A 20,087-nucleotide genomic window follows, 5' to 3' on the forward strand; every position below is an offset into this window, starting at 1 on the left:
AGCTAAAAGAAAACCTGGACGAACAATGGAGATGGACAGATGAAATTCAAGAGTTTGTAGGCAGTAAATGGATGGCCATTTCACAAAACAGAAAGAACTGGAAGGGTGCTAGAGAGGCCTTCATCCTGCAATGGATTGAAAATGGCTGATGATGATGAAGAAGCTAAGAAAAAGTCCCCCTCCTCATTTAAGCCTTGCGGGGAGTCCCTTGAGTATAGAGTTAATCTCGCCTCCTATGATGTCAAAATTGGAGACACAGAAACATTTTGATCTGAATTGCAGTACTTCTGCAGCAGACCTTATATGTATTAGTCTTAGCCATATGGTACTAATTCTAGGCTTTCGCAGCTCCAGCCAAAAAAGTAATAATAGATAAATAATAAAATAAACTACCAGTTTTATTCCCTCCTCATGTAGTGTCTATTTAGGTGACTTCTGAATTTCTTCAAGCTGTCATCCTCAACCATCCTGGAATTAGTTACCTATAGAGGTAACTAATTCCAGTAATTAATAACCAATTTCTTTCATTGTCAAGATTATAATTTTCTACAATCCATCTTTGCTTTACCATTTGTGATTCCATCAAATTTAGATTTTGTATCAGGAAGTAGGGGGGTTCCATAGAATTGAATTATGGTCTTTTAGGTTAAACTGTGTGTGTGTGTGTGTGTGTGTGTGTGTGTGTGTGTGTGTGTGTGTGTGTGTGTGTGTGTGTGTGTGTGTGTGTGTGTGTGTGTGTGTGTGTGTTTACAGTGCAAACCACAGGGAAGTTATGTCATTTTACACTGAGAAATAGTAATCTGCCAACACAGATTTTTTTATTATCCTTGGCATAGTGATAGCTTCTTTTAGGTCTTTTTTTTTTGTTTAATTTTTTTTATTATTATTTTTTTTTATACTTTTAGAAACAGTTGTATGTTTACAGTTTGTTAATGATTATAAATATTTTATTCTAGGTTCATACCATTATTCTTGCTGTGGGGATAAATCACACTAAAATGCAGATACAGATACTACTTGCTGCCATTTAGAAAACTAATTTGTTTATTGTTTGAATGTTTCTGCATTAGTTTGCATATGTGATTAAGATGTCAGATGCACTTCTGTTTAGAATTACTAAAAAAAATTAATAGCATATCTTTTTTTTTTTTTTTATCTTGGCTCACTGATTAGATTAAGCCAGATAATTTTAGGAATTCATGCTGTTCCTTCTGTTTAACCTCTTATGATTGAGTTAGCTAATAATAATAATTCGTGTAAGAGTAACATTGTTCTGTAGCATAATATAATCATTTAATAAAAAAAATTAACAAATAACTACATGTCAAAAAAATTCATATAGATGACATTTAAAATAAATATGCAAAATCGTAATTTATGATATAAGTAGTAATCTGCTCTTCGTGGAATGTTTTTGAGTACATCTTTTATTTGTTGTTTTTACTGAACTGATTAATAAAAAGACAGCTAAAATCTCCTTGATCTGCCCCTTATTACAAAGAATTATTATGCATTTGATTAAAAATATGGTGCTCCTAGCAGAGAGCAATTCAAAATTATTACATTAAAAGGCACTAGTTTGTTTGTTTGTTTTTTTTAATGAAACCCCAAACAAGAAAGGTATTAGAACCTATAGCACATAGTAACATGTGTAGTTTGAAAGTGGAGAAGGCAGAAGAAGTTTGTTCAAGAAAACAGAACGTGAAGGAATAAATGGGGGAGAAGAAAAGTTGGTTCTGTAATTTTGAAGTTGGACAGTAAATGGATGCTGGCTGGTTGCAGCTTGTGGCCATACTGGTTGGGGGGGGAGAGAGAGAGAGAGAGAGAGAGAGAGAGAGAGAGAGAGAGGAGGTGGGGGAACTGCCTGCTTGCACCTATTATATATAACACTGTTATAAGTAATAATGCTAAATCTCTGTCTCAGACAGATACTGTAAATTCAATTCTGGATGCTCTGTTCTTACATGACATTAAGATCTTATCATAAAGATATTCGATCACTTAATCTTAATTAATTTACTTCCTCGGTTGGTTTCTGCTCCTTTTATCCCTGTTGAATTGTCTTCTGCCATCGCCAGGATTAAACTTGATTGGTGTCCTGGTGAAGATCAATTGAAGGGGAGTTTTTTGATAAAACTTCACTCCTGCTGTCCAAATGCTCTTCTAAATTTATATAATAAATGTCTACAATGGTCTGTTTTCCCAAATTCCTGGAAATCTGCCATCTTAAGAATTCTGTTGAAACCTGGCATGTCTCCTAATCATCCCTGGTCTTACAGATCTATCGCTTTGTTATCTAATTTTGGTAAGCTTGGGGCTTTTGCTGCACCAGCCAAAAAAAAAAAAAAAAAATTGAGTTACCATGAGAGAGAGAGCGAGAGCAAGAGCAAGGTTCAGGAGTAGAAGGCAATCACTAAGAAAGAAAGAGAAGAATGATGATATCCAGCTCAGGATATCATCATTCTTCTCTTTCTTTCTTAGTGATTGCCTTCTACTTCTGAACCTTGTTCTCTCTCTCTCTCTCTCTCTCTCTCAGGCTGACTCAATTTTTATTATTATTTTTTTTTTTGGTTGGTGCAGCAAAAGCCTTAGAATTCTTTGCACCATATGACTAATAATAATTTGGGAATTGTGAATTTAAGAGGTATTGATTGATAAATGCAAAATAGCTTTATAATTCAGACAATAACTGTTGTCTTTTAAGAAAGACAGTGGGAGAAATTCTGAAAGGACTGAAAGAAAGCAGGAGAGGAAATGAAGACTGATTTCTGACTGAGAGTAACAGGACCAGTGACCGACAGTAATTGTGAACAAAATTCATTGCAAATAGGGCAAAAGAAAAGAACGTAGGTAGGATCCTTGAAAGAACTGAAAAGACAAAATTTGGATTTTAAAAGATGGAAAATGCCAATTCTTTCAAAACTTCACCAAGCTTCTACTCTAAATTTGTTCAGTTCTTAATTTTAAGTATCCAAAAACTTACTAGTTGCTATCAGCCTGGTAGCACAAATTGTATAAGCTGTAACATTAATCCCAACTGTTTGCTCCATATTTTTCTTCTTCTTAGGATTTATTTCGTTATTACAATGGTTCTCCTCAACCTAACATCGAAGAGTCATTCCTTTAGTCTTTTTTTTCCATTTTTTTCTACCTTCCCAATCTCCATCCACCAGTCCTCTTCTATTCATGGCTGCTCTCACACCTTCTATCCACATCCTTCATGGCCTTCCTCTCTTTTTCCTTCTCCATGGCTCCTCTGGGCATTGTGTTGTCCTCCATTCTCTTCACATGGCCAAACCACTCCAATATTTTCTCTATTTTATTAATGATGGTTTTTTGGACATTCATTATATTCCTTATCACGTTATTTCTAACTTTTTCAGTCCTAAACTTTCTTTCCGATCTTCACCAAAAATTCATCTCAACAGCCAGTAGTTTATTTTTTTGTCTTTCAGTTAAGGTCCAAGTCTCACATCCATATAATAAAACACTTTGTAGTATTGGATTATTAACTTGATGTTTAGTTTTTGTTAATAATATTTTTATTCCATAGCACAGAATTAAACATTCCTATGAATGCTTAATTCATAGTATTCTAAGTGTTCTACCTTTACCCAGTCTTCTCTCAATTTCCTGTGCAGATGATCCATCAGCCTGAATAATTGCACCCAGATATTTAAATTGCTGTACAGTTTTCACTTGTATTCAATCTAAATCCAGAACCTCCTCACTTTGATTCATGTACTCTGTCTTATTAAAATTAACTGTCAGTTCCCATGTTTTATATTCTTCTAGTAACTTTCTGCCCATCATCATCGTCCTGTGCTACCACAACTTGGTCTTCTGCAAACAGTAGATTGTGACCAAGGGAAAGACCCATAGAACTGCACTTCTGTGACCATGGTCTTAGAACAACTTCCAGGTACAGCTTAAACAAAGTAGGTGACAAACAGCATCCTTGAAGTAGTCCTTTGGAAGTTGTAAATTTTCTTGATATTTTTGAACAAATTTTTATACAGCATGTATTGTCCTTGTAGATTCTTATTATTATTTCTATTAATGGGTGGCTTATTGACACTTTTTTCATAGCCTTCCACAGAAGATTTCTTGGTGCATTATCATATGCTTTCTCTAAGTCTATGAACAGCATACCTACATCATGGTTTGTAGCCTAAAATTTTTGCAGAATTTGCTTAACAGTGAATAAATGGTCTATACATGAGCATCCAATCGAAAAGCCACACTGTTCCTCAGAAATGACAATCTTTTGTTCCAGTTTTAATTTTATCACTTTTCCAAATAGTTTAGCAATAGAGCTGATAACACAGATTCCTCTATAGTTGGAGCACCTTCTTCTCTCGCCTTTCTTAAAAATTGATGTAATGTATTCGATTATCATCTCATCTGGTATTTCTTCGCCATCACATAATTTGTTGAACAATCGAGTTAGTAGATTTATAACTTTTCAATCTCCATATTTAAGCAGCTCAATGTTAATTCCACCCCTGGTGCTTTTCCATTTTTTGCCATTTTTATTTCCACTTCCTTAATTTGGATGTTCAATCCTTTTTCCATGACAACTGTCTCTGTTTCAATTACTCTAAATTCCTCTCTTCATTCAATAGCTGTTCATAATAATTGACCCATTCCTCCAGATCTATCATTTCCAGTCTTGCATTTTGCTTATGAGGTTTCCTTAAACTCTTCAATACTGTCCACGCCTCTGCAGATCTTGTACATCCTGGTTCGCTGTTCACCTTGGCACATACTATCCCAGGACTCATTCTTTGCATTGATGACTTCCACTTTCACTTCCTTATTTTTTTCTTTATATATTTTTCTTTTTTGAGCTTATCCATCTTTGGTATGGTTCCTTTTTCTCCTTTATTAATTCCTTAATTTCTATGTTCAGCCAATCATTTTGTTTGATCTTTTGAGATTTTCCTATTGCCTCTCCAGCAATTTTCTTCACTGTTTCCTTTAGGTATTCATATATATCTTATGCACTCTCCCCATAGGTTTCATCTAATTCTTGGTCTAATCTTCATTGATACAAGCCCCTAGTGCTCTCATCTTTCAGTGAGTTCACATTGAATCTTTCGGTGTCAAGTTGTTCACTCCTCCCAAAGTCTTTCTTCCTTTTCTCTTTACTTTTTTGGCACATCCATGGGAAACGTAGCCTTCACCAAAAAGTGATCAGAGCCACAATATGCTCCTCTCTGGGCCCTAATATCACAGACAAAAAATTGTGCTCTGCTGTTTAGTGATCACATAATCAATTATTGATTTTAGTCCTTTTGTTTCTTGGAACCATGTGAACTTATTAATGTCTGTGTTGGAAGAAGGTGTTACTAATCCTCAGCTTATATTGGGAACAAAGTTCTACCAGTCTCTCTCCGTTATCATTATTTACGTTTTCTCCATGTCTTCCCCACTTCATTGTCCACAGCTTGTCCCACTCTGGAGTTCAAATCCCCCATTATGACAATCTCTGTGCAACATGGAATTACTTTTATTACTTCTCTCGGGTTTTCCTAGAAATCTTCTTTAATATCTGTAGGAGGCTCATTATTAGGAGCATATACCCCAATAATAGTAATTTCTCTTCTATATATTTTAATTTCAAGGGTCATGATTTGTTCGTCAACAAAACTCCATTTTTCAATAAACTTTCTGAGATTCTTGTAGATAAGTACAGCCACCCCTGCCTTAACTCTTACATGTCAGTCAACACCAGACCAAAGGAAAATATATTCTTCAGTCATTTCTTCACTTCTCGCTTTTCTTCTTTGTTTCAGTTAAGACTGTCAATCCAATTTATATTTTTCCAATAAAACGTCATCTTGTTTTTTGTAATCCTTGTACATTCCAGCAGCTAAAATTCATAATCCTTTTCTATTTGCCAGTTCGATTCCTATTTGTCTTTCCGATTTTTTTCTCCGTTAAGTCTTTTAGCATTGAAAGAATGTTTTATGATGAATGGGGAGCTGGCCCATTGCATCAACCCCCAACCTGGAGGACCAGGGTATCTTTTTTTGTCTGGTCTCTAGCTACAAACCTTTCTGGCTTGGGAGGCCCTACCAGTAGCAAGCTACCAGCTAGCTCTGTAGATCATTGAGACACGCAAGCCCCACCACCATGACAAGGTAACAATACCATCGGTGGGGTGCTCCATATTTTTTAACATGAAATTTGTCATTGCTTATTTGATGCTAATCACAACTTGAATGTTATGAAATCCCATGGACAATAACATAATTTATGTCATCATCTTGTAAAAAATTTATTGTGTGAACAATTGAATGAATCTATTCATGTCCTTGAACAGATTGGACATTTATTGTTGGACTGGACATTTATTAACTTTAATGGTTGATCTCCCATTTTTCTGAACCTGTAATAATTTCTTTGTATAATTATTTGCATGTTTGTATAATTCTGTACATTTTTGTATATATTTTTTTTTATCTGTATAATCTTGCATATTTTGTATTTGTATAATTTTGTTAATTTTTTGTATAATTTCTTTTGATGCAAACAGTTTCTAAAACTGTTTAAGATTGTAATTTTCTGTGTAATTCCTTTTCCTGCAAATAGTTGAGTGGTTAACTATTTCAGGTTATCTATCTCTAAATGGTTCCCACATTTTTATAGAAAATCTAACTCAAAACAAAGTTTCCTTCAATTTGAATCCCTAATTTAACCTGAAATGGTTTAGTTCATGTTTAGTTCTATTTTTCTACTTACAGGCATATCCTCTATTACCACAGCAAAACACGATGGAGTTGAACTGACGTTCCAGGTGCCGCCACTCATCAATACTTTATACTTCCTATGGAAGTGTCTATAGAAACAGCATATGCAGCAAGAACACAACATTTATGAGAAAGAGTGGAGAGACTTTGTAAGAAATCAACCATTAATTAATCTGACTGTCCTTTTCTGGACAGAGTCTAGAAACCTGAGCGAGGTTTTGGGACATCACCCCAGATGTGGGAACAATATTTTATGGTAGGGCAGATTTGAGATTTGTACAGAGTGAGTAGTTGTTTAGCAGAAAAGTAATACCCAGAGTGAAAGAACACCCAGTTTTTAGAGGCAGAGGAAGAAATCTTTGTGATATGCTTATGTCGAGAGAGAGAGAGAGAGAGAGAGAGAGAGAGAGAGAGAGAGAGAGAGAGAGAGAGAGAGAGAGAGAGAGAGAGAGAGAGATTAGATCTCAGCATAATTCTTAGAGATATGTGATCTTGTCTACAGATCTGAGTTGTATCTATGAACAGTAGACTCCGCTTGCAAGATATGACAGGATTGAGGTTTAGAAGGGCTGAAATTAACTAAGTTATGCTTGCCCCATTGGAGAATTACCCGGAGATCAGCATTTAGGAACCTAGTGGTGAATATTAGAGAAGTTGAAGCTCTTTGTGCAAGGCAAGGTTTCTCAAACTGAAAGGTAGAATGCAATGTGCTGTCATCGGCAAAAATATGGGTAGGATTTCCACTCAGTGGAAGAAGGTAATTAATATACAAGTAGAAAAGGGTGGGGAAAAAGAACTAAACTGTGTAGAACACCAGCATTAGTGGAAACGTTTGAACAGAGAGAGAGCTATCACCGCAGCAGCCAGGAAAACAGAGAGAGAGAGAGAGAGAGAGAACTGGATTGCAAAAAAACAGTTGTCAATCCATTAGTTGGGAACCTGTTTAGAAAACCTTTATGCCAAACACAATCAAAAGCCTTAGAAAAGTCAAGAGCAACTGCTCAAGTTTCACCAAACTTTTCAATTGAATTTTTACATTGATGTGTAACTTTTTTGTAAAATATAGAGATCAACTCATACCTTTTTATAGGAAGTTCTTCGACCCGATGCTCACATCAAATTAATCCAATTAATACATTATATAAAACTAAATTTATGACATGATATTATGGTTTAAAATTGCTGAAATATATAGGGCTTTCTTAAAAATAATCCTGTATTCAATTTCCATTATCTGCTCACTCTTTTTGAAATCTAAATTGATGGGTAACATAAGCTGATATATCACCAGTGGATTAACCCTGATGGAATTCATACTGACAGTCATTGTTCAGATTTGAGATAGCTTAGGAGTTGGCTGTTAATAGATTATTGCATTACTTTGGAAAGAGTAGAAGTACGTGCAATAAGATGATAATTGGATGGGAGGGATTTGTCACCCTTTTTTAGAAACTGGTTGGATTTGGGCAAATTTCCAAGCAGATAACTCAGAGACCATTTTCCAGATTTTTATGTCATGCATAATTATTTTCCTTTCTTTGGAATTTGTTTCCACACTAGGAGTTACTTTATTAGGAACTCCACCTAATAAGAAGTAGGCTTTTTTTTTTCAGCTGGCAGAACAGTTTTGGATTTGTTATGGCATGTCATGGATCAATGTGATGTAAGAAGCATGCCACAGGAATACTGGTCCATGCTGACTCAAATGCTTTCTGCAATCATTGTATGGTTGTAGATCTCTGCTGCTCTGAAGAGCTTTCCTCCCGACCTCACCCCAGTGCCCAATTGGATTAATATATTGTGAAGGCCACTCCAATAGGCCCAATTCAAATTCACTCATGTTTCTGGAACCAGTTCTGTACAGTTTTTTCCTTTTCACCCAGCACATTATTTTGTTGGAAGAAATTATTTGTAGATAGTTGCACTGCAGCCATACAGGGATGTGACTGGTTGGAAACAATTACCAGTGGAACAACATTTGTCATCAAAATATTGTCTCCAGAAGTGCACTCTGGGTATCAAGAAGCCCAGAGTGCACACAAAAACACTCTTTGTAAAGTGGAATTGTAATCTTACTCTCTCTATAAACAGTTATTCTGAAACAGTTGAGTTATTTCTCCAGTATTTGATGCTATGTTTTATGGTATTAAAACATAGCATCAATCCATAAATTGTCAGTCTTCAGATGAAGTACATTAGTCATTAGTAGTATTATCATTAGTCATCTGGTATATTTTGTCATGTCTAATTATTTTCTCTTTTGTGGAATGTGTGTTTCCTCACTGAGTTACACACCATTGCATTGCCACATCAGCCTGCATTGGCATGGTTCCATGAACTCATGGCAATTTTGTCATATTTAGTTCTCCCATCAACAAAAAATTGCAGAATCCAGAAATTGTTTTTTAGCTTAAATTTAGTTTGTTTTCCAAGCTAAATTTAATCCTTCACTGTTCATGGTTGGTATTCCTGAACCGACTGTAACCATAGCTTTTTTGCTGATAGGACTGGTACCCAGTTTAGTTGTCCTCTACAACCCCATGCATGACAAGGTACAAGGGGTTGTGTGTTCTGAATTGCCTCCTTGGTTACTTTTTTTTTTTTTAATATGAAAACCCCAAACACGAGAGGTAATAGAACCTATAGTACTTAGTATCGTGCTTGGGTTGGAGGTTGAGAAGATGAAAGAAGATATTTGTTGACGTTAGACTTGAACTTCTGTAGACTGTAAGTTTCAGGAAATACGTATCAAGGAAGGTTGTTCCAGAAAACGGCAATTGAATGAATAAACAAGAAAGATGAAAAGTTGGTTCTGTGAGTTGGAAGTTGGACAGTAAATGGGTGTTGGCTAGTGGCGGCACGTGTTCGGACTGTTTTGAAAGAGAGCAGGAATTATAGAAGGCAACTCAGAAGAACAGTGCCCGTGGAAGTATCTGTAGAAAAGGCATGCAGCAGAAACAGTACCTCTATGAGACTCTGTTAGAGAGGAGTCATTAATTAACCTAACTGCCCTCTTCTGAATGGAATCTAGAAGCCTGAAAGAGGTTTTTTTTTAATGGGGAGGGGACCGCCCCAGATGTGGGAACAATATTCCATGGTAGGGCGGATTTGCGATTTGTACAGAGTGAACAGCTGTTTGGAAGAAAAGTAACACCGAGAACAAAAGAGAAAACCAAGTTTTTTAGATGTAGAGGAAGCAATATTTATAATGTGCTTGTGCCAAGAGAGAGAGATTAGAAGTCAGGGTAATCCCCAAAAGAGATATATATCATTTTGCCTAGAAATCGGAGTGTCATCAAAGATAAGCATAGGAGCAGAAGAATCCTTTTTTGCATGATATAAGACAAGACTGAGTTTTAGGAGGATTGAAATCAACTAAGTTGTTTTTGCCCCACTGGAGAATTACCTGGAGATTGGCATTTAAGGAATTGGTAGTGGATATTCAAGAAGTTGAAGCTGATTGAGCAGGGCAAGGTTTCTCAAAGTGGAAAGTGGAATGCAATGTGCTCTCATCGGCAAAACTATGGATAGGATTTCCAGTCAATGGAAGAAGGTCATTAATATACAAGAGGAAAAGAGTGGGGGGAAGAACTGAACTTTGGAGGACACCAGCATTAGTGGAGAAGTTAGAAGACAGAGAGCCATCTACCATCACCTTCAGAGAGAAAACTGGATAGCCAAATACAAAAACCATAAGATGGAAGCTTGTTTAGAAGGCCTTTATGCCAAACACGATCGAAAGCCTTTGAGATGTCAAGAGCGACTGCTTGTGTTTCACCAAACTTTTCCATTGAATTTGTCCATAAATGAGTAACATAAGCCAGAATATTACCAGTGGATCGACACTGATGGAATCCAACCTGTGATCGTTGATCAGACGGAACGTTGATCAGACAGGCAGTTTAAGAGTTGGCGGTTAATTAATTTCTCCATTATTTTAGAAACATAGAAGTAATTGCAATGGGAGATAATTGGATGGGAGTGACTTGTCACCCTTTTTAGAAGACAGAGAGAGGACTGGCTGGATATGAGCAAATTTCCAAGCAGAAGGAAAAACAGCTTTGGAATAAGAAAGTGAAAAAAGGCAGCAAAGAACAGGAGTAAGTTCAGGAGCACAGGTGAAATACCATCAGGACCTGGAGCTTTCTTTGCATCAAGATTCGTCAAAAGCCTTTTGACGGAAGACCACAGGAGGCATTGAATGGAGCATGTTGGGAATGGTGGGAGGTGTTTTACCAAGATCATTAATACATGAGTTGCCAACCGGGCTAGCCGGGTGGGTAAAGTGCCTCCCTGGCAACCCAAAGATCGCAGGTTCGAATCCCGCATTGGGCTTGGATCAGAGTAAAATGCAAAAACTTTGGGAGGTGCATTATGGCCACAGAAGCAGATGCGCCAACAACTAACAAAAAAAAAAAAAAAAAAAAGAGTTGGAAGAAAAATGGAATGCTAGCTGGTCAGCTTTATCCTTGGCTGAAGTTACAACAGAACCATCTGGTTTTGACAGAGGTGGGAGCAGAGATGGTCAAAAGTTGTGGCCAATAGCTTTGGGAAGAGACCAGAATGCTCAGCTACCATTAGGGCAAGAAGCAAGTTTTCTACTCTTAGTGGGGTAAAAATCTAGTTTGGACTGATTAATAACTGCTTTACAATTGTTGCGAGCTTTGGTGTAGACAGAAAATGCAGCTGTAAAATTGGAAACAAGCGAATTACGAAATGCAACATTCTTCTCTTGAACAGCCTTAGCACATTTATTGGAAAACCAAAGTTTAGATAAAGGATTTTAAAATGGATTCTGGAATAAAGGATTCCATTCCTACAAGAATAATTTCACTGACACGATCTAAGCAAACGTTGACATCAGAAGTTTTAAAACAGTAATCTGTCCAGGGTAAAGAAGAAAAGAAATCTTGCTGGTCATCCTATTTTGCATTCTTGTAATGCCAAACAATACGAGGTTGGGAATAGCCATGAGATAAAGGGTTCCACTGGACAAGAGACAATCACCAAGTTAAGCAGAAAATTGATTGGCTAGAAGTTATGGTTAATGGACCATGTGGATCTGTGTTGTAGAGTGTTTTCTGAATGTTTGTTCACCTCTGCCATGGTGCTTTCTGATGATGCATTAATTCTGTAAAATGGGCAGAAGTGTGGTTGTTGGATGTTTGACTAATCTCAGTATGTCTGGAACTCAGATGGAAGTAAAAACTCCCAGTGGGGAGGGAGGGGTTGCACTTTCGTCTTTTCAGTTTCAGTTTTCAGTTTTGTTCAGTGTCGTGTGAAGTGCACAATGTCTTCTCGTAAACATTTAACTTTAAAAGATAAAGTCGAACTCATTAATGTGTATGATCGGAAAAAAAATAGTGTTCGTACTCTCGTTGCAAAATTCAAAATCAGGAAGACGCAGGTAAGCGATATCCCAAAGAAAAAAAAATGAACCGCTCAAACAATTTTGGTAACACGGAAATGATCAGGTTCAAAAATCATTTCCGAAAACTGTTGGACTTCAAATTGACAATGTTACGTATGAGTGGTTTTGTCGCGAACGTGCTAAAAAAATTCCAATTATTGGGCCTATTATTAGGGAAAAGGCTTTGGAGGTTGCGAAATCTATGGGAGTAAATGAGTTCAAAGCTTCTGTGGGATGGCTAGACAAGTTCAAAACTCGGCATAAAATTTCTTGGAAAACCGTAAGTGGTGAAGGCGAATCTGTTGATACTGGGGTTGTAACAGAGTGGACCGTCAAATTGGAAGATTTATGTCGTGATTTTGAAGCTAATTATATTTACAACTGTGACGAAACAGGGTTGTTTTTTAAAGTTCTTCCTGAAAAAACAATGAGTCTAAAAAACGAAAAGTGCCAGGGCGGAAAAATTTCTAAGAAACGCTTGACTGTACTATTGTGTACAAATATGCTTGGAGACTTTGAACAACCTCTTGTTATAAGAAAACCACAAAATCCTCATTGTTTCAAGGGCATAAAGTTGAATCTTTTGAATGTTGATTGGAAGTCTAATAAAAAAGCGTGGATGACACGAGATATCATGAGCGAATGGATAAGTCACTTTAACCAAAACATGATTCATCAAAACAGAAAAATTATTCTTTTCATGGATAATGCTGCATCTCACATGCACATTGAATTGTCCAACATTCAAATCGTTTTTCTGCCACCAAACACACCTGCAGAGTGTCAGCCTTTGGATCAAGGGATAATAAAAAATTTTAAACTTCACTACAGAAAACGTGTTTTAAGACATCTCATTGCAAACATGAACGATGTAACATGTGCGAGTGACCTTGCAAAGAAAATCAGCATCCTAGATGCGATTCAATGGATTTCCTCTTCAGTAAACGCAATTAGAAAACAAACTGTCGTGAACTGTTTTGTAAAGTCTGGCTTCTGAAACGCAAAATTGAAGTTGTGAACAGCAATGTGGAGCACCAAGAAGAACAAGAACTTCATCTATTGAGAATGTATGATACTTCAGCTACAAGTAACCCTGGCTACAAAAATATAGACTCGAACCTCACCACAGAAGATGGTGCTATAGATATCAACGACATTATCATCGATATTTTTCAAGAAGTTCCTCATGAGGATGAAGAAATGGAAGGAAGTCATTATGTCGAAGAACATATTAACGACGAACCACCGATGAAAATAGAAGAAGCGCTCATACAAATCAATCGTTTAAAAATGTTTTTCGGAATGACTTTCGATGGTTTCTTCACTCCAAACAAATGTTGAAAACAAAATTATCAGCCGGAAGAAGGTGCAGAAGAAAATAAGTGATTACTGTATGTATTTTTAATAAGATAAAGTCATAATATGCATAGCACAATTGTATGTATATTATTTACAAAAATATTGTGCAAAATCTGTATATATTTTAATTTAATTTTACATTAAACGTTTAACGATTTTTCTTTCTTTTTTTTTTTTCTCCCTCAGACTTCTTGTTAGTGGACACTTCCCTCTAACGGACACATTTTCGTTCCCCATGGCTGTCTGTTAAAGGGAAGTTTCACTGTAGTTGTTAATGTTATTTCTAAATAGCATCATAGTAGTAGATTAATATTTAAGATATTTAATATCTTAAATGTTAATATGTTTAATATTTAATATTTAAATATATTTAATGTCTCAGTGATGAAAAATGTATTTTTTTCTCACTATTGCTGTTACCTATCTACAACATGTACCTTTTAATGGAGCTCAATTTATTTCTTTCAAAGAACATGTGTAACCATGACACAGTGTAAGCAGTGTGAATCACATTTACCATTGTAGCACACAAGAACTTCTGTGATTAGATAAGAATTTTTAATGTACTCAAAACTGCAGCCTGATTGCTTTGGCAACCTATGAACCTGACTTGTAAAAACATTGTGCACTAATTTTAATAACAAAAAGCATGTATCAGGAGCTGTAGCACTCAAGAATATATGTGCCAGTTTTGTGCAGGCATTCAAGGTTTTGCCAGTATGAAATTGTAAAACGCCCACAATACAGTAACTTTGTGTATGTTCATATACAATGAGTAGGGCTGGGTGTACATCACAACCATGATATTCTTGTACTAGTTTTGGAGAAATCAGATACAGTCAATATTTCAGTGATTTTCCTACTTTTATTATTTTGAATAACTAAACCAGTCTGAAATTATTTGAATTTGTTTTCCCTGTCCCTTTTCTGCAGAGATAAAAGTGAGATGAATAATGTCATAAAATATTGCCTTTTAAACTGTCTAAAAACATTCTAGAGCAGAGAATAAAGATACTCAATTTTCACATCACAATTATTCATATAGTTAAATACTACATACCATGGTTATATGACATGAAAATATTTTCTCATGTTATGCATTAAAATATATACATTATAACTTATATACTGAACACTCTAAAATGCATAAAAAACTGACTACATTTACTTTTTTTGATAAATGTATACTGCATACAGTTTAAATAACTTTGGTATCAAACATATGACAGTTCTTTCACACAGATAACATAAAAGAAAATTATACCAAATCTTCTTTTACACTAGGTGCATTTTGTTTGCTTCTGATGTAACTGGACTGTCTTGGCAGAACACCATCTTGTTTTAATACTGATTATTCTTCTGGAATACACTGTAGTCCTTTTGCTCTTTGTAGTTCTTGAATAATTATCATTTCATTTGTGATGAACTCATGCTGAATTTGTTCCATAAGCTTCTTAGGAACATCTGGGATAACCCACCTAATAAGAGTAGCTATCATAGCCACAATGTTCTCAAAAATCAAAACAAATGCAAAGCGAATAGCAGCAAATGCCAGTATTGCTCTGAATGGTCATATTTATTAGGAGCCCAAGGTGGTTCTCTGTAATCTGGATATTTGGAGTTAGGTGTTCATGATTCACATGCACACCATGCAGTCTCATTTGTGTTGATTTTGTGTTTCCATTCACTCTAGTGATGGCCCGACATAAATCAACATGCATAGACACATTCCGATCTACAATAAGTGGCTTAGTTTCAATATAGGGAGGAAAATCACTTGTATTAAAGTAGGAAAGACTGCTATTAACAAATCCTTTCAGCGAACGATCTGGAGAAGTTGTTAGGTGGTAAACCAAACGAGGAATGGTATCAGAGGTGAAGGCAGTTATAACGGCATTTGTTAGTACAGATAATTTCCCAATAGAATCCAATATACGATACCAAATACCAATACTTTTTATTCTTACTCCAACTGTTCTACGGTAATTATTTACAAGTTTTTGAGCATCAAGTCTAATTTCTATGCCATTGTTTATTAAATCAAACAGTAGAGCCAGAAGAAAGGCAGCAACAAATATTGTCACAAATCCAAACTGCAAAATCATTTCAAGGTATTCAAAGAAAAGATCTGTTGCTCCCCACTGAGACAAAAAAAGATCTTCCTCCCATTGTGTTTGAACTCCATCTGTATCACCAAATCGATGCTTTACAGTCCACCATTTATAGAATCTAGTTCCCCATGGAATTGCCATTTCAATCAGGCTGTTTAAAGTCTGCTTGCCAACCATGATGATTCCTAGCTGGATAGCTAATTCCATAAGACATCCATATGCACCACACTCCTCTTGTCGATGTCCAAAAAGCAACTTATATTTTCCTGGATGTCCAACTAATTTGCCTTTGAAAAATGCAATATAAAATGTAAAAGAATAAAAGTTTACAAACTGAAGAAGAAACATCTTAAGAGTGAGGCTGTCATCAAATTCAGTTTATGTTCTGTACATTTCTTGCTCAGTTAAGATGGTTGCAATCCTGGTGTAGATTTGGTTAAATATTAGCATACAAATAAGGTTCAAAATTGCAGCAGTTGTAGACGTAATTATAATGGCAAATGTAGAAACTCTTTTGTCTTTTTTAAGAAGAAAAGCTGCAGAGACTGAAATTCTGTACAAGATAACTCCAACAACTGCTGCTACTGCAATACTAATCAATAATAATACAACAGATACAGACATTAATGTACATGGCAGTTTTTTTTCCTCCAGAACGGCACATATGGTTCATACATTCTTGTAATAAAGTTAAGTTCTATCAATAGTTAATGTGGCAAGGGATAAGCACAGGTAAATGGACAACTCATCAATAACATCATAGCCAACTCCATTGGGAGTTGATTACAGAGGCTGCATAATCAGTCATCTGTCAATCCCCAACCATTTTACTTTCATGTGACCTTCTACTGTTATGACCTAACTTTGGTCATTAGTTCTCAGAAACACGCACGCACACACACACATGGAATGCATAATTCCTTGAATACTTCCCATTTAGAATTTGCTGATGGTAACATCATCAGTTGGTCCCACTGTACAGAATTTAAAAATTGTCTGAGACCACTTTAGTCACCTTTATGTAAGCAAAATCACCTCCCTTTACCCTTCTTGATGGTAGTTACACCTTTCAGTACATCCCCCAATCAATACACTGTGATCACTGCCACCTAGTGGTTCTTTTATTGCAGATTCTTAATAGTATGAACCAGAGCTATAATGTTCAATATGTTCTATGTTGATATCAATATTTATAAAAGAATAAGAGAAGTTTACCTCAATATGATACATAGAACACTTCCATATGATACTCTCCAGAAATTAAAACGAAAAACAATTAAAAAATCAAAAATCTTACATTACAGTAAGAAATAATTGACAATAATTAAAAATCAAATGAATAAAATTAAAAATCAATTTCATGCAATTAAAAATTAAGTAAAAAATTAATCTAATGAAAAAAATTGATTTTCCTTCCTGAAGCTGACAATGCTTTTCCACCCTATGTCGTGATCGCAGGAATGAAAATTACCGAATAGGGGTGAGCATGGAACTTCAATAGGGATTATTTGTCTTCGAGCATGTCTGTAAAGGACCACGAGTCGGAGATTAAATATGGCCAATGAACATTAACAGAATTCTCATAATTTAATTTCGACGGTTTCTGCAATTAATAGTCTTGTATAATTACGTTGGACACTAAGTATTTTGGCCTCGTTAAATAAAAATGTTTTTCATTAATGGCATGAAAGGCTAATTCTGATGCTGTTTAATGAGAAGCACAGCTGAGGCTGCACGTTGATTAACACGAACATTCAGAGGAAACCGCGTAGAACTCGGATAAGATGAGTCACAATCACTGCAAGAAATGTATACTAGGCCATTTATTTGTGTTGTGAACAAGGAAAGGACTGAGCGATTGTTCAGTATAGTGTGTAATTTCTGTATTGGCCTGGTTACAATTTTAAATTTGGTATCTTTAAAGAATCTGTTGAGTTGTTTGTGTCACTGTTCAACATACGGAACAGAAATAAAGTATTTTTTCATATTACTATTGTTGGTTGGTGTATTTTTTTGTATTCTATCCTTAGCTTGTACCTTAATTCTGGCTATTGTAGCAAGTGGGTAACCCCTGTTTAAGAATTTGCTGGTTAATATTTGTATTTCTGAGTCCAAAGCAGATTCCGTTGTTGAATATTTATAAGCATTGAAAAATTGATTAAAGATAATTGATCCTTTGTAGGTGAATGGGTGATAGTTGTTATGATGCAGAAGCATACCGGTGTTTGTAGGTTTATGATAGATGTTAAATTGGATTTTATTCACATCCCAAGTAAGCGTCAAATTTAGAAAATTTAATGACTTAGTGTCCATATAACCTAACGTTGATACACATTAGATATTCTTTGGGATATGTTAAATAATAACTCGATACCGATTAATTATATGAAGCTTCCTATCTGTGGATAGAAGACCGAACTCAAAATAAAATTCCGTTAAGTTCACTCATCATTCGTAAAAAGGCAAAACTCCTTTATCAAGGAAAATTTATTAAGGAAAATTTTCACATAATTAAACTCTTAGTTGAAGCCAACTATATCACCTTTTGAGACAAAGTACAGTAAACCCCCCGCTATTTGCGGGGGTTATGTTCCTGAGAAATGTTGCGAATACTGAGTTATGGCTCCCATAGTAATAAATGGGTTCCGTTCCAAAGTATGAAATATATAAGAAAAACTAGTCTAAAATTTTGTCTATGTATGTATTATATATACCTTCATAATATGACCATGTACATAGACAGTACATAGTGAAATGCAAGCATATGGCATCGAAATGAAAATAAGAAGCAATTTAATATTAAATGTAATATTTATTAGAAATTTCAAACCAGCGCCTTTGCTAGCAAAAAAACTTATCCCACCAGTGCTATCACCAGTTCCGCTAAAGTGTTGATAAAGGAGTTTTGCCTTTTTACGAATGATGAGTGAACTTAACGGAATTTTATTTTGAGTTCGGTCTTATATCCACAGATTTAAAGCTTCATCCATTTTTTTCTAATTTTACATCACGAGTTACAGCGCAAATTTTTGAAGCAATTAGCCCGTTTTCACTGACACTATGGCAGATTTTTTTCTTCCGATTTTTCGATTGATCGTACCGTTGACTTATTGATTTTATAATGTTTTGTCACTGAGAAGACACTTTCACCATTAGAAATTTTGTCTAATAACTCAATTTTATTCGCTAACGTCATCACCTTCTTTCATATTTTCACATTTCTCTTGTTATTCGTAGGGTTAGAAAGAACTTGTCCACAATAAAGTCACTTTCTTCCGTTAACACACTCGAAAAAGTCTGTTTACACTAACACACTGCAAAACGGTAGATTTATCACTTTTGTAAGCATATCAATTTTAATATAAATTTATTTAATAATATTCATTCTAGACTGAAATTTACATTGGAGAGGGAGAATATGAATACTAAGTCATTAAATTTTTTAAATTTCACTTACTAGGGACGCAAATAAAATCCAATTGAACATCTATCGTAAACCTACAAACACCAGTATGCTTCTGTATTATAACAGCTATTACCCACACTATACTGAACAATCGCTCAGTCCTTTCCTTGTTCGCAACAAATAAATGGCCTATCATACAACATTCCTTCCGGTGATTGCAACTTGTCTTATCAGGATTCTACTCAGTTCCCTCTGAATTTTCGTTTTAATCAACATGTGGCCTCAGTTCATGCTTCTCATTCAGCAGCATCAGAATTAGCATTTCATGCCTTTAATGAAAAACATACTTTTTTATTTAACGAGGCCAAAATACTTAAGTGTCCAACGTAATTATATGAGACTTATAATTATGAGACTTTCTGCAATTAAGTTTCTGCAATTAAATATATTAATTGCAGAAACCGTTGAAATTAAATTACATGAGAATTCTGTTAATGTTCGTTGGCCATATCTAATCTCTGACTTGTGGTCCTTTATGCTCATGTTTGAAGACAAATAATCCCTATTTAAGTTACATGCTCACCATTCAGTTAATTTTCATTCCTGTGTGATCACAACATATGGTCGAAAAGAATTGTCAGCTTCAGGAAGGAAAATCGTTTTGTAATTTTTTTCGTTAAATTAATTTTTTACTTAATTTTTAATTGTGTTCATTTGGTTTTTAATTATTGTTAATTATTTCTTACTGTAATGTAAGATTTCGATTTTTTAATTAATTTTAATTTCTGGAGAGTATCATATGGAAGTGTTCTACGTATCATATTGAGGTAAACTCTTATTCTTTTACAAAAGCAGATTCTTAATGCATGAATGATCACTGCTGTAAGTCAGATCAAGAGTATTACTCCCTCTTGTTTTCTGTAACATGCTGCTATAGAAAAGTCATCCAATAAATCCACAAAAGTCTTGCTAGTCTGAGTGACCAACCCAAAAGTTCCAGTCAAAATCTGGAAAATTAAAATCCACCATTATAAGACATAATGGTG

At 35.3% G+C, this 20,087-nt stretch overlaps 2 protein-coding genes across 2 annotated transcripts in view; one reads left to right on the forward strand and one right to left on the reverse strand.

The window, feature by feature from the left end:
- Nucleotides 1-20,087, forward strand: part of LOC150075065 (nuclear distribution protein nudE homolog 1-A-like) — a 193,061-nt gene that overhangs the window by 141,027 nt on the left and 31,947 nt on the right. The window lies entirely within an intron of this gene.
- On the reverse strand, nt 14,876-16,259 carry LOC150075066 (anoctamin-2-like). The gene is given in 3 exon segments (XM_090388990.1): nt 14,876-15,063; nt 15,066-15,131; nt 15,173-16,259. Coding segments are annotated over 3 exon segments (1,341 nt in total).

Source organism: Mastigoproctus giganteus, chromosome 14, assembly GCF_048544385.1.
Source record: "Mastigoproctus giganteus isolate SK-2022 chromosome 14, ASM4854438v1, whole genome shotgun sequence".
Lineage (NCBI taxonomy): Eukaryota > Metazoa > Arthropoda > Arachnida > Uropygi > Thelyphonidae > Mastigoproctus > Mastigoproctus giganteus.